The sequence below is a fragment of the Eleutherodactylus coqui genome, chromosome 7 (assembly GCF_035609145.1).
Source record: "Eleutherodactylus coqui strain aEleCoq1 chromosome 7, aEleCoq1.hap1, whole genome shotgun sequence".
NCBI classification, from domain to species: domain Eukaryota; kingdom Metazoa; phylum Chordata; class Amphibia; order Anura; family Eleutherodactylidae; genus Eleutherodactylus; species Eleutherodactylus coqui.
The window spans coordinates 2,317,323-2,333,606 of NC_089843.1; the positions used below are offsets into that span (position 1 = coordinate 2,317,323).

Genomic DNA, 16,284 nt, shown 5'->3' on the forward strand with positions numbered 1-16,284 from the left:
TACTGTCACCACTATCCTCTGTAACCAGCACTATTCTGTCCTCTACTGTCACCACCATACTCTGTAACCAGCAGTATTCTGTCCTCTACTGTCACCACTATCCCCTGTAACCAGCACTATTCTGTCCTCTACTGTCACCACTATCCCCTGTAACCAGCACTATTCTGTCCTCTCTACTGTCACCACTATCCCCTGTAACCAGCTCTATTCTGTCCCCTACTGTCACCACTATCCCCTGTAACCAGCACTATTCTGTCCTCTACTGTCACCACTATCCCCTGTAACCAGCACTATTCTGTCCTCTCTACTGTCACCACTATCCCCTGTAACCAGCTCTATTCTGTCCTCTACTGTCACCACTATCCCCTGTAACCAGCACTATTCTGTCCTCTACTGTCACCACTATCCCCTGTAACCAGCACTATTCTGTCCTCTACTGTCACCACTATCCTCTGTAACCAGCACTATTCTGTCCTCTACTGTCACCACTATCCTCTGTAACCAGCACTATTCTGTCCTCTCTACTGTCACCACTATCCTCTGTAACCAGCACTATTCTGTCCTCTCTACTGTCACCACTATCCTCTGTAACCAGCACTATTCTGTCCTCTACTGTCACCACCATACTCTGTAACCAGCAGTATTCTGTCCTCTACTGTCACCACTATCCCCTGTAACCAGCACTATTCTGTCCTCTACTGTCACCACTATCCCCTGTAACCAGCACTATTCTGTCCTCTACTGTCACCACTATCCTCTGTAACCAGCACTATTCTGTCCTCTACTGTCACCACTATCCTCTGTAACCAGCACTATTCTGTCCTCTACTGTCACCACTATCCTCTGTAACCAGCACTATTCTGTCCTATACTGTCACCACTATCCTCTGTAACCAGCACTATTCTGTCCTCTACTGTCACCACTATCCACTGTAACCAGCACTATTCTGTCCCCTCTCTACTGTCACCACTATCCTCTGTATCCAGCACTATTCTGTCCTCTACTGTCAGCACTATCCTCTGTAACCAGCACTATTCTGTCCTCTACTGTCACCACTATCTCCTGTAACCAGCACTATTCTGTCCCCTCTCTACTGTCACCACTATCCTCTGTATCCAGCACTATTCTGTCCTCTACTGTCACCACTATCCTCTGTAACCAGCACTATTCTGTCCTCTCTACTGTCACCACTATCCTCTGTAACCAGCACTATTCTGTCCTCTCTATTGTCACCACTATCCCCTGTAACCAGCACTATTCTATCCTCTCTCTACTGTCACCACTATCCTCTTTAACCAGCACTATTCTGTCCTCTACTGTCACCACTATCCCCTATAACCAGCACTATTCTGTCCTCTACTGTCACCACTATCCTCTGTAACCAGCACTATTCTGTCCTCTCTGTCACCACAATCCCCTGTAACCAGCTCTATTCTGTCCTCTACTGTCACCACTATCCTCTGTAACCAGCACTATTCTGTCCTCTACTGTCACCACTATCCCCTGTAACCAGCACTATTCTGTCCTCTACTGTCACCACTATCCCCTGTAACCAGCACTATTCTGTCCCCTACTGTCACCACTATCCTCTGTAACCAGCACTATTCTGTCCTCTCTCTACTGTCACCACTCTCCCCTGTAACCAGCACTATTCTGTCCTCTCTCTACTGTCACCACTATCCTCTGTAACCAACACTATTCTGTCCTCTACTGTCACCACTATCCTCTGTAACCAGCACTATTCTGTCCTCTCTACTGTCACCACTATCCCCTGTAACCAGCAGTATTCTGTCCTCTACTGTCACCACTATCCCCTGTAACCAGCAGTATTCTGTCCTCTACTGTCACCACTATTCCCTGTAATCAGCACTATTCTGTCTTCTCTCTACTGTCACCACTATCCCCTGTAACCAGCACTATTCTGTCCTCTACTGTCACCACTATTCCCTGTAATCAGCACTATTCTGTCTTCTCTCTACTGTCACCACTATCCCCTGTAACCAGCACTATTCTGTCTTCTCTCTACTGTCAGCACTATCCCCTATAACCAGCACTATTCTGTCCTCTACGGTCACCACTATCCCCTGTAATCAGCACTATTCTGTCCTCTCTACAGTCACCACTATCCCCTGTAACCAGCACTATTCTGTCCTCTCTACTGTCACCACTATCCTCTGTAACCAGCACTATTCTGTCCTCTACTGTCACCACTATCGTCTGTAACCAGCACTATTCTGTCCTCTCTACTGTCACCACTATCCTCTGTAACCAGCACTATTCTGTTCTCTCTCTACTGTCACCACTATCCCCTGTAACCAGCACTATTCTGTCCTCTACTGTCACCACTATCCCCTGTAACCAGCACTATTCTGTCCTCTACTGTCACCACTATCCCCTGTAACCAGCACTATTCTGTCCTCTACTGTGACCACTATCCTCCTGTAACCAGCACTATTCTGTCCTCTACTGTCACCACTATCCCCTGTAACCAGCACTATTCTGTCCTCTGCTGTCACCACTATCCCCTGTAACCAGCACTATTCTGTCCTCTACTGTCACCACTATCCCCTGTAACCAGCACTATTCTGTCCTCTACTGTCACCACTATCCTCTGTAACCAGCACTATTCTGTCCTCTACTGTCACCACTATCCTCTGTAACCAGCACTATACTGTCCTCTACTGTCACCACTATCCCCTATAACCAGCACCATTCTGTCCTCTACTGTCACCACTATCCCCTATAACCAGCACTATTCTATCCTCTACTGTCACCACTATCCCCTATAACCAGCACTATTCTGTCCTCTCTCTACTGCCACCACTATCCCCTGTAACCAGCACTATTCTGTCCTCTCTACTGTCACCACTATCCTCTGTAACCAGCACTATTCTATCCTCTACTGTCACCACTATCCCCTGTAACCAGCACTATTCTGTCCTCTACTGTCATCACTATCCCCTGTAACCAGCACTATTCTGTCCCCTACTGTCACCACTATCCCCTGTAACCAGCACTATTCTGTCCTCTACTGTCACCACTATCCCCTGTAACCAGCACTATTCTGTCCTCTCTACTGTCACCACTATCCCCTGTAACCAGCTCTATTCTGTCCTCTACTGTCACCACTATCCCCTGTAACCAGCACTATTCTGTCCTCTACTGTCACCACTATCCCCTGTAACCAGCACTATTCTGTCCTCTACTGTCACCACTATCCTCTGTAACCAGCACTATTCTGTCCTCTACTGTCACCACTATCCTCTGTAACCAGCACTATTCTGTCCTCTCTACTGTCACCACTATCCTCTGTAACCAGCACTATTCTGTCCTCTACTGTCACCACCATACTCTGTAACCAGCAGTATTCTGTCCTCTACTGTCACCACTATCCCCTGTAACCAGCACTATTCTGTCCTCTACTGTCACCACTATCCTCTGTAACCAGCAGTATTCTGTCCTCTACTGTCACCACTATCCCCTGTAACCAGCACTATTCTGTCCTCTACTGTCACCACTATCCTCTGTAACCAGCACTATTCTGTCCTCTACTGTCACCACTATCCTCTGTAACCAGCACTATTCTGTCCTCTACTGTCACCACTATCCTCTGTAACCAGCACTATTCTGTCCTATACTGTCACCACTATCCTCTGTAACCAGCACTATTCTGTCCTCTACTGTCACCACTATCCTCTGTAACCAGCACTATTCTGTCCTCTCTGTCACCACAATCCCCTGTAACCAACACTATTCTGTCCTCTACTGTCACCACTATCCCCTGTAACCAGCACTATTCTGTCCTCTACTGTCACCACTATCCCCTGTAACCAGCACTATTCTGTCCCCTACTGTCACCACTATCCTCTGTAACCAGCACTATTCTGTCCTCTACTGTCACCACTATCCCCTGTAACCAGCACTATTCTGTCCTCTACTGTCACCACTATCCCCTGTAACCAGCACTATTCTGTCCCCTACTGTCACCACTATCCTCTGTAACCAGCACTACAGTATTCTGTCCTCTCTCTACTGTCACCACTCTCCCCTGTAACCAGCACTATTCTGTCCTCTCTCTACTGTCACCACTATCCTTTGTAACCAACACTATTCTGTCCTCTACTGTCACCACTATCCTCTGTAACCAGCACTATTCTGTGCTCTACTGTCACCACTATCCCCTGTAACCAGCACTATTCTGTCCTCTCTACTGTCACCACTATCCCCTGTAACCAGCAGTATTCTGTCCTCTACTGTCACCACTATCCCCTGTAACCAGCAGTATTCTGTCCTCTACTGTCACCACTATTCCCTGTAATCAGCACTATTCTGTCTTCTCTCTACTGTCACCACTATCCCCTGTAACCAGCACTATTCTGTCTTCTCTCTACTGTCACCACTATCCCCTGTAACCAGCAGTATTCTGTCCTCTACTGTCACCACTATCCCCTGTAACCAGCACTATTCTGTCCTCTACTGTCACCACTATTCCCTGTAATCAGCACTATTCTGTCTTCTCTCTACTGTCACCACTATCCCCTGTAACCAGCACTATTCTGTCTTCTCTCTACTGTCAGCACTATCCTCTGTAACCAGCACTATTCTGTCCTATACTGTCACCACTATCCCCTGTAACCAGCACTATTCTGTCCTCTACTGTCACCACTATCCTCTGTAACCAGCACTATTCTGTCCTCTACTGTCACCACTATCCCCTGTAACCAGCACTATTCTGTCCTCTACTGTCACCACTATCCTCTGTAACCAGCACTATTCTGTCCTCTACTGTCACCACTATCCCCTGTAACCAGCACTATTCTGTCCTCTCTACTGTCACCACTATCCTCTGTAACCAGCACTATACTGACATCTACTGTCACCACTATCCTCTGTAACCAGCACTATTCTGTCCTCTACTATCACCACTGTCCCCTGTAACCAGCACTATACTGTCCTCTACTATCACCACTATCCTCTGTAACCGGCACTATTCTGTCCTTTACTATCACCACTATCCCCTGTAACCAGCACTACTCTGTCCTCTACTATCACCACTATCCTCTGTAACCAGCACTATTCTGTCCTCTCTACTATCACCACTATCCCCTGTAACCAGCACTATACTGTCCTCTACTGTCACCACTATCCTCTGTAACCAGCACTATTCTGTCCTGTACTGTCACCACTATCCACTGTAACCAGCACTATTCTGTCCTCTACTGTCACCACTATCCCCTGTAACCAGCACTATTCTGTCCTCTACTGTCACCACTATCCCCTGTAACCAGCACTATTCTGTCCTCTCTACTGTCACCACTATCCTCTGTAACCAGCACTATTCTGTCCTCTACTGTCACCACTATCCTCTGTAACCAGCACTATTCTGTCCTCTACTGTCACCACTATCCTCTGTAACCAGCACTATTCTGTCCTCTACTGTCACCACTATCCTCTGTAACCAGCACTATTCTGTCCTCTACTGTGACCACTATCCTCTGTAACCAGCACTATTCTGTCCTCTACTGTCACCACTATCCTCTGTAACCAGCACTATTCTGTCCTCTACTGTCACCACTATCCCCTGTAACCAGCACTATTCTGTCCTCTACTGTCACCACTATCCCATGTAACCAGCACTATTCTATCCTCTCTACTGTCACCACTATCCCCTGTAACCAGCACTATTCTGTCCTCTACTGTCACCACTATCCTCTACTGTCACCACTATCCCCTGTAACCAGCACTATTCTGTCTTTTCTACTGTCACCACTATCCCATGTAACCAGCACTATTCTATCCTCTCTACTGTCACCACTATCCTCTGTAACCAGCACTATTCTGTCCTCTACTGTCACCACTATCCCCAGTAACCAGCACTATTCTGTCCTCTACTGTCACCACTATTCCCTGTAACCAGCACTATTCTGTCCTCTCTACTGTCACCACTATCACCTGTAACCAGCACTATTCTGTCTTCTACTGTCACCACTATCCCCTGTAACCAGCACTATTCTGTCCTCTACTGTCACCACTATCCCCTGTAACCAGCACTATTCTGTCAGGTCTACTGTCACCACTATCCCCTGTAACCAGCACTATTCTGTCCTCTACTGTCACCACTATCCTCTGTAACCAGCACTATTCTGTCCTCTACTGTCACCACTATCCCCAGTAACCAGCACTATTCTGTCCTCTACTGTCACCACTATTCCCTGTAACCAGCACTATTCTGTCTTCTACTGTCACCACTATCCCCTGTAACCAGCACTATTCTGTCCTCTACTGTCACCACTATCCCCTGTAACCAGCACTATTCTGTCAGGTCTACTGTCACCACTATCCCCTGTAACCAGCACTATTCTGTCCTCTACTGTCACCACTATCCTCTGTAACCAGCACTATTCTGTCCTCTCTACTGTCACCACTATCCCCTGTAACCAGCACTATACTGACCTCTACTGTCACCACTATCCTCTGTAACCAGCACTATTCTGTCGTCTACTGTCACCACTATCCCCTATAGCCAGCACTATTCTGTCCTCTACTGTCACCACTATCCTCTGTAACCAGCACTATACTGTCCTCTACTATCACCACTATCCCCTGTAACCGGCACTATTCTGTCCTCTACTATCACCACTGTCCCCTGTAACCAGCACTATTCTGTCCTCTACTGTCACCACTATCCTCTGTAACCAGCACTATTCTGTCCTCTACTGTCACCACTATCCCCTGTAACCAGCACTATACTGACCTCTACTGTCACCACTATCCTCTGTAACCAGCACTATTCTGTCGTCTACTGTCACCACTATCCCCTATAGCCAGCACTATTCTGTCCTCTACTGTCACCACTATCCTCTGTAACCAGCACTATACTGTCCTCTACTATCACCACTATCCCCTATAACCAGCACTATACTGTCCTCTACTATCATCACTATCCCCTATAACCGGCACTATTCTGTCCTCTACTATCACCACTGTCCCCTGTAACCAGCACTATACTGTCCTCTACTATCACCACTATCCTCTGTAACCGGCACTATTCTGTCCTCTACTATCACCACTGTCCCCTGTAACCAGCACTATTCTGTCCTCTCTACTGTCACCACTATCCCCTGTAACCAGCACTATACTGTCCTCTACTATCACCACTATCCCCTGTAACCGGCACTATTCTGTCCTCTACTATCACCACTATCCTCTGTAACCAGCACTATTCTGTCCTCTCTACTATCACCACTATCCCCTGTAACCAGCACTATACTGTCCTCTACTGTCACCACTATCCTCTGTAACCAGCACTATTCTGTCCTCTACTGTCACCACTATCCCCTGTAACCAGCACTATTCTGTCCTCTACTGTCACCACTATCCTCTGTAACCAGCACTATTCTGTCCTCTACTGTCACCACTATCCTCTGTAACCAGCACTATTCTGTCCTCTCTACTATCACCACTATCCTCTGTAACCAGCAGTATTCTGTCCTCTCTACTATCACCACTATCCCCTGTAACCAGCACTATACTGACCTCTACTGTCACCACTATCCTCTGTAACCAGCACTATTCTGTCCTCTACTGTCACCACTATCCTCTGTAACCAGCACTATTCTGTCCTCTACTGTCACCACTATCCTCTGTAACCAGCACTATTCTGTCCTCTACTGTCACCACTATCCTCTGTAACCAGCACTATTCTGTCCTCTCTACTGTCACCACTATCCTCTGTAACCAGCACTATTCTGTCCTCTACTGTCACCACTATCCTCTGTAACCAGCACTATTCTGTCCTCTCTACTATCACCACTATCCTCTGTAACGAGCACTATTCTGTCCTCTACTGTCACCACTATCCTCTGTAACCAGCACTATTCTGTCCTCTACTGTCACCACTATCCTCTGTAACTAGCACTATTCTGTCCTGTACTGTCACCACTATTCCCTGTAACCAGCACTATTCTGTCCTCTACTGTCACCACTATCCCCTGTAACCAGCACTATTCTGTTCTCTACTATCACCACTATCCCCTGTAACCAGCACTATTCTGTCCTCTACTGTCACCACTATCCTCTGTAACCAGCACTATTCTGTCCTCTACTGTCACCACTATCCTCTGTAACCAGCTATATTCTGTCCTCTCTACTGTCACCACTATTCCCTGTAACCAGCACTATTCTGTCCTCTACTGTCACCACTATCCCCTGTAACCAGCACTATTCTGTCCTCTACTGTCACCACTATCCCCTGTAACCAGCACTATTCTGTCCTCTACTGTCACCACTATCCCCTGTAACCAGCTCTATTCTGTCCTCTCTACTGTCACCACTATCCCCTATAACCAGCACTATTCTGTCCTCTACAGTCACCACTATCCCCTGTAACCAGCACTATTCTGTCCTCTACTGTCACCACTATCCCCTATAACTAGCACTATTCTGTCCTCTACTGTCACCACTATCCTCTGTAACCAGCACTATTCTATCCTCTCTACTGTCACCACTATCCCCTGTAACCAGCACTATTCTGTCCTCTACTGTCACCACTATCCCCTGTAACTAGCACTATTCTGTCCTCTACTGTCACCACTATCCCCTGTAACCAGCACTATTCTGTCCTCTACTGTCACCACTATCCCCTGTAACCAGCACTATTCTGTCCTCTACTGTCACCACTATCCTCTATAACCAGCACTATTCTGTCCTCTACTGTCACCACTATCCCCTTTAACCAGCACTATTCTGTCCTCTACTGTCACCACTATCCCCTGTAACCAGCACTATTGTGTCCTCTACTGTCACCACTATCCTCTGTAACCAGCACTATTCTGTCCTCTACTGTCACCACTATCCCCTGTAACCAGCACTATTCTGTCCTCTCTACTGTCACCACTATCCTCTGTAACCAGCACTATTCTGTCCTCTACTGTCACTACTATCCCCTGTAACCAGCACTATTCTGTCTTCTACTGTCACCACTATCCCCTGTAACCAGCACTATTCTGTCCTCTCTACTGTCACCACTATCCCCTGTAACCAGCACTATTCTGTCCTCTCTCTACTGTCACCACTATCCTCTGTAACCAGCACTATTCTGTCCTCTCTACTGTCACCACTATCCCCTGTAACCAGCACTATTCTGTCCTCTCTACTGTCACCACTATCCCCTGTAACCAGCACTATTCTGTCCTCTCTCTACTGTCACCACTATCCTCTGTAACCAGCACTATTCTGTCCTCTCTACTGTCACCACTATCCCCTGTAACCAGCACTATTCTGTCCTCTGTACTGTCACCACTATCCTCTGTAACCAGCACTATTCTGTCCTCTACTGTCACCACTATCCTCTGTAAGCAGGACTATTCTGTCCTCTACTATCACCACTATCCCCTGTAACCAGCACTATTCTGTCTTCTACTGTCACCACTATCCTCTGTAACCAGCACTATTCTGTCCTCTACTGTCACCACTATCCCCTGTAACCAGCACTATTCTGTCTTCTTCTGTCACCACTATCCTCTGTAACCAGCACTATTCTGTCCTCTACTGTCACCACTATCCTCTATAACCAGCACTATTCTGTCCTCTCTACTGCCACCACTATCCCCTGTAACCAGCACTATTCTGTCCTCTCTATTGTCACCACTATCCTCTGTAACCAGCACTATACTGTCCTCTACTGTCACCACTATCCTCTGTAACCAGCACTATTCTGTCCTCTCTACTGTCACCACTATCCTCTGTAACCAGCACTATTCTGTCCTCTACTGTCACCACTATCTCCTGTAACCAGCACTATTCTGTCCCCTCTCTACTGTCACCACTATCCTCTGTATCCAGCACTATTCTGTCCTCTACTGTCACCACTATCCTCTGTAACCAGCACTATTCTGTCCTCTCTACTGTCACCACTATCCTCTGTAACCAGCACTATTCTGTCCTCTCTATTGTCACCACTATCCCCTGTAACCAGCACTATTCTATCCTCTCTCTACTGTCACCACTATCCTCTTTAACCAGCACTATTCTGTCCTCTACTGTCACCACTATCCCCTATAACCAGCACTATTCTGTCCTCTACTGTCACCACTATCCTCTGTAACCAGCACTATTCTGTCCTCTCTGTCACCACAATCCCCTGTAACCAGCTCTATTCTGTCCTCTACTGTCACCACTATCCTCTGTAACCAGCACTATTCTGTCCTCTACTGTCACCAGTATCCCCTGTAACCAGCACTATTCTGTCCTCTACTGTCACCACTATCCCCTGTAACCAGCACTATTCTGTCCCCTACTGTCACCACTATCCTCTGTAACCAGCACTATTCTGTCCTCTCTCTACTGTCACCACTCTCCCCTGTAACCAGCACTATTCTGTCCTCTCTCTACTGTCACCACTATCCTCTGTAACCAACACTATTCTGTCCTCTACTGTCACCACTATCCTCTGTAACCAGCACTATTCTGTCCTCTCTACTGTCACCACTATCCTCTGTAACCAGCACTATTCTGTCCTCTCTACTGTCACCACTATCCCCTGTAACCAGCAGTATTCTGTCCTCTACTGTCACCACTATCCCCTGTAACCAGCACTATTCTGTCCTCTACTGTCACCACTATCCCCTGTAACCAGCAGTATTCTGTCCTCTACTGTCACCACTATTCCCTGTAATCAGCACTATTCTGTCTTCTCTCTACTGTCACCACTATCCCCTGTAACCAGCACTATTCTGTCTTCTCTCTACTGTCACCACTATCCCCTGTAACCAGCAGTATTCTGTCCTCTACTGTCACCACTATCCCCTGTAACCAGCACTATTCTGTCCTCTACTGTCACCACTATTCCCTGTAATCAGCACTATTCTGTCTTCTCTCTACTGTCACCACTATCCCCTGTAACCAGCACTATTCTGTCTTCTCTCTACTGTCAGCACTATCCCCTATAACCAGCACTATTCTGTCCTCTACGGTCACCACTATCCCCTGTAATCAGCACTATTCTGTCCTCTCTACAGTCACCACTATCCCCTGTAACCAGCACTATTCTGTCCTCTCTACTGTCACCACTATCCTCTGTAACCAGCACTATTCTGTCCTCTACTGTCACCACTATCCTCTGTAACCAGCACTATTCTGTCCTCTCTACTGTCACCACTATCCTCTGTAACCAGCACTATTCTGTTCTCTCTCTACTGTCACCACTATCCCCTGTAACCAGCACTATTCTGTCCTCTACTGTCACCACTATCCCCTGTAACCAGCACTGTTCTGTCCTCTACTGTCACCACTATCCCCTGTAACCAGCACTATTCTGTCCTCTACTGTGACCACTATCCTCCTGTAACCAGCACTATTCTGTCCTCTACTGTCACCACTATCCCCTGTAACCAGCACTATTCTGTCCTCTGCTGTCACCACTATCCCCTGTAACCAGCACTATTCTGTCCTCTACTGTCACCACTATCCCCTGTAACCAGCACTATTCTGTCCTCTACTGTCACCACTATCCTCTGTAACCAGCACTATTCTGTCCTCTACTGTCACCACTATCCTCTGTAACCAGCACTATACTGTCCTCTACTGTCACCACTATCCCCTGTAACCAGCACTATTCTGTCCTCTACTGTCATCACTATCCCCTGTAACCAGCACTATTCTGTCCCCTACTGTCACCACTATCCCCTGTAACCAGCACTATTCTGTCCTCTACTGTCACCACTATCCCCTGTAACCAGCACTATTCTGTCCTCTCTACTGTCACCACTATCCCCTGTAACCAGCTCTATTCTGTCCTCTACTGTCACCACTATCCCCTGTAACCAGCACTATTCTGTCCTCTACTGTCACCACTATCCCCTGTAACCAGCACTATTCTGTCCTCTACTGTCACCACTATCCTCTGTAACCAGCACTATTCTGTCCTCTACTGTCACCACTATCCTCTGTAACCAGCACTATTCTGTCCTCTCTACTGTCACCACTATCCTCTGTAACCAGCACTATTCTGTCCTCTCTACTGTCACCACTATCCTCTGTAACCAGCACTATTCTGTCCTCTACTGTCACCACCATACTCTGTAACCAGCACTATTCTGTCCTCTACTGTCACCACTATCCTCTGTAACCAGCACTATTCTGTCCTCTACTGTCACCACTATCCTCTGTAACCAGCACTATTCTGTCCTATACTGTCACCACTATCCTCTGTAACCAGCACTATTCTGTCCTCTACTGTCACCACTATCCTCTGTAACCAGCACTATTCTGTCCTCTCTGTCACCACAATCCCCTGTAACCAACACTATTCTGTCCTCTAATGTCACCACTATCCCCTGTAACCAGCACTATTCTGTCCTCTACTGTCACCACTATCCCCTGTAACCAGCACTATTCTGTCCCCTACTGTCACCACTATCCTCTGTAACCAGCACTATTCTGTCCTCTACTGTCACCACTATCCCCTGTAACCAGCACTATTCTGTCCTCTACTGTCACCACTATCCCCTGTAACCAGCACTATTCTGTCCCCTACTGTCACCACTATCCTCTGTAACCAGCACTATTCTGTCCTCTCTCTACTGTCACCACTCTCCCCTGTAACCAGCACTATTCTGTCCTCTCTCTACTGTCAGCACTATCCTCTGTAACCAGCACTATTCTGTCCTATACTGTCACCACTATCCCCTGTAACCAGCACTATTCTGTCCTCTACTGTCACCACTATCCTCTGTAACCAGCACTATTCTGTCCTCTACTGTCACCACTATCCTCTGTAACCAGCACTATACTGTCCTCTACTATCACCACTATCCCCTATAACCAGCACTATTCTATCCTCTACTGTCACCACTATCCTCTGTAACCAGCACTATTCTGTCCTCTCTACTGTCACCACTATCCCCTGTAACCAGCACTATTCTGTCCTCTACTGTCACCACTATCCCCTGTAACCAGCACTATTCTGTCCTCTCTCTACTGTCACCACTATCCCCTGTAACCAGCACTATTCTGTCCTCTACTGTCACCACTATCCTCTGTAACCAGCACTATTCTGTCCTCTCTACTGTCACCACTATCCTCTATAACCAGCACTATTCTGTCCTCTACTGTCACCACTATCCCCTGTAACCAGCACTATTCTGTCCTCTCTACTGTCACCACTATCCCCCGTAACCAGCACTATTCTGTCCTCTACTGTCACCACTATCCCCTGTAACCAGCACTATTCTGTCCTCTACTGTCACCACTATCCCCTGTAACCAGCACTATTCTGTCCTCTACTGTCACCACTATCCCCTGTAACCAGCACTATTCTGTCCTCTACTGTCACCACTATCCCCTGTAACCAGCACTATTCTGTCCTCTCTCTACTGTCACCACTATCCCCTGTAACCAGCACTATTCTGTCCTCTACTGTCACCACTATCCCCTGTAACCAGCACTATTCTGTCCTCTCTACTGTCACCACTATCCCCTGTAACCAGCACTATTCTGTCCTCTCTCTACTGTCACCACTATCCCCTGTAACCAGCACTATTCTGTCCTCTACTGTCACCACTATCCCCTGTAACCAGCACTATTCTGTCCTCTACTGTCACCACTATCCCCTGTAACCAGCACTATTCTGTCCTCTACTGTCACCACTATCCCCTGTAACCAGCACTATTCTGTCCTCTCTCTACTGTCACCACTATCCCCTGTAACCAGCACTATTCTGTCCTCTACTGTCACCACTATCCCCTGTAACCAGCACTATTCTGTCCTCTCTACTGTCACCACTATCCCCTGTAACCAGCACTATTCTGTCCCCTACTGTCACCACTATCCCCTGTAACCAGCACTATTCTGTCCTCTACTCTCACCACTATCCCCTGTAAGCAGCATTATTCTGTCCCCTCTACTGTCACCACTATCCTCTGTAACCAGCACTATTCTGTCCTCTACTGTCACCGCTATCCTCTGTAACCAGCACTATTCTGTCCTCTACTGTCACCACTATCCTCTGTAACCAGCACTATTCTGTCCTCTACTGTCACCACTATCCCCTGTAACCAGCACTATTCTGTACTCTACTGTCACCACTATCCTCTGTAACCAGCACTATTCTGTCCTCTACTGTCACCACTATCCTCTGTAACCAGCACTATTCTGTCCTTTACTGTCACCACTATCCTCTGTAACCAGCACTATTCTGTCCTCTCTACTGTCACCACTATCCCCTGTAACCAGCACTATTCTGTCCTCTACTGCCACCACTATCCCCTGTAACCAGCACTATTCTGTCCTCTACTGTCACCACTATCCTCTGTAACCAGCACTATTCTGTCCTCTACTGTCACCACTATCCTCTGTAACCAGCACTATTCTGTCCTTTACTGTCACCACTATCCTCTGTAACCAGCACTATTCTGTCCCCTACTGTCACCACTATCCCCTATAACCAGCACTATTCTGTCCTCTCTACTGTCACCACTATCCTCTGTAATCAGCACTATTCTGTCCTCTCTACAGTCACCACTATCCCCTGTAACCAGCACTATTCTGAACTCTCCTCCAAATTCTAAAGATGTTAGTCATGAAGGTGGGAATATTTTATGTTGTTGTGAACTTGGAGAAACCGCTTGTTATATTAGTTGTGTTCAGCTCTTTATATGGTTCTTGTTTGATTGTTTTCTGCAAACAGCTGATAGTTTGTAAATGTGGTAAATAATAATAATGTGTAATGGGGGGGGGGGGGTAACCCTGACTATAAGTGATATCTCCCAGCGTTATTTGTGTGGCCTCCTCTAGAATGTGCCGCAGTGGCCACCAGAGTCGTCTTAGGGAGGACATGATGCATTGGTACAAATAGATACAAGAACACCGTGTGCAGTGAGCTGATCACAAAGGAGAAGAGCGACCGCTCTGGAGGAAAGAAGGTTCAGTCTGCAGCGCTAATAGAAGGGTCTTTACTGTAAAAGCCGTGAGGTCGCTGACTGACCTGAGATCTGGGGTTACTGAGCCGTCGTCACCTCTAGATAGACGGAGACCATTTCATGTAGGAAGACAGAAACCTGGCCAGATGTAGAATCCGTGGCTGGATGTTGGCCCCGTCTGGTCACCACTTAGGGGGATCCTTTAGATTGCTTCATGTCGTTTAGGGATTTTTGACCTCCATCTGGATAATCTTGTCTTCCTTTGTCTTTCTCCTCGTCTCCTGTGGGATCCTTGTAGGAAAGTTATGGTGGAAGAGCGGATGGACTGGAAGAGCCCATAATGGTGGCGGTGAACGGTAAGAGCCGTCCGTGAATCTGCTGGTTAGTCTGTCCTAAATTGTAGACTGAGATGTAAAATGTTCTACCTGCCGCCCAATGGAGGCGACGGATGTCATGTAGACACCTGCTGGTCTCCTGCTCCTCCAGTCAGGTGGATCAGTGGGTATTAACAGGTTTACTGGAAGCCTGGGAATAGGATTTGATGGTTTGGTGATATTTCATCTCGTAAACTGGGTAAAACTGGAGTGTTCTGAAATTGATTTATAAATAATCGCTAGTGTCTCCGATACTAAACCGACTGGATTTGGGTCAGGACTTGTCTATGAACAGAAGGGTGTGCTGTGGAAGGCCAATAAATCACCCGCCCTAAGGATGACTGATTACGCTTTAAACTGTGCTTGAATATTCCGAAGGCAGATGGAATGCAGTGGTGTGACGTTAGGAGTGCCCGCACTGTCATATCACTTGTCTCATAGAGACTTGTTAACAGTATTGATCCGTGGGGGTCCCGCTGCTGGAGTCCCTGCTGATCGCTAGAATGGGGGTGCTGCCGCGCTCGCCCTACCGCTAGTTTTTGGCTGCTTTCGGCAGCTGCAGACTACCTCATAGAGCACTGCAGCACCCTCATTCTGGCGATCAGTGCGGGTTTCAGCAGCGGGACCCCCACTGATCAATACTTTTGACTCTATGATACAAAAGTTTTATGAAAGTGCAGGCACTCCTTAGGCTGTAGGACTACGAGGAGGAGGCGATGCAGGTTACCAGTCTTATCCATCCAGGAAGGAGTAGCCTTTGACTCCACAATTAAAGGTTATGCACCTTGGATCGGCCAAGCAATATAAGATTAGGACTTCAGAAGATTGGGAAAGAGCCCACATTTCTGAGGAGTTTGGGATTAAAATGACGGGCGACAGTTACTTGTAAGTGAGGAAGAAGCCGGAAGAGGAACCCCAGAGGACTGCGTTGTCCTAAAGGTTCTCCCTCCGGACTGACGGCCGCTCTGGGGTGTCATCCTAGTAAGAGGGCC

General features: G+C 47.4%; 1 protein-coding gene across 2 annotated transcripts in view; it reads left to right on the top strand.

The window, feature by feature from the left end:
* Positions 1–16,284, top strand: part of LOC136572296 (zinc finger protein 420-like) — a 73,140-nt gene that overhangs the window by 42,428 nt on the left and 14,428 nt on the right. For both annotated transcript variants that reach the window (XM_066572757.1, XM_066572758.1), the window contains one exon: positions 15,217–15,274. In XM_066572757.1, coding sequence (XP_066428854.1) covers positions 15,217–15,274 — 58 coding nt within the window. The remainder of the gene's footprint in view (positions 1–15,216; positions 15,275–16,284) is intronic.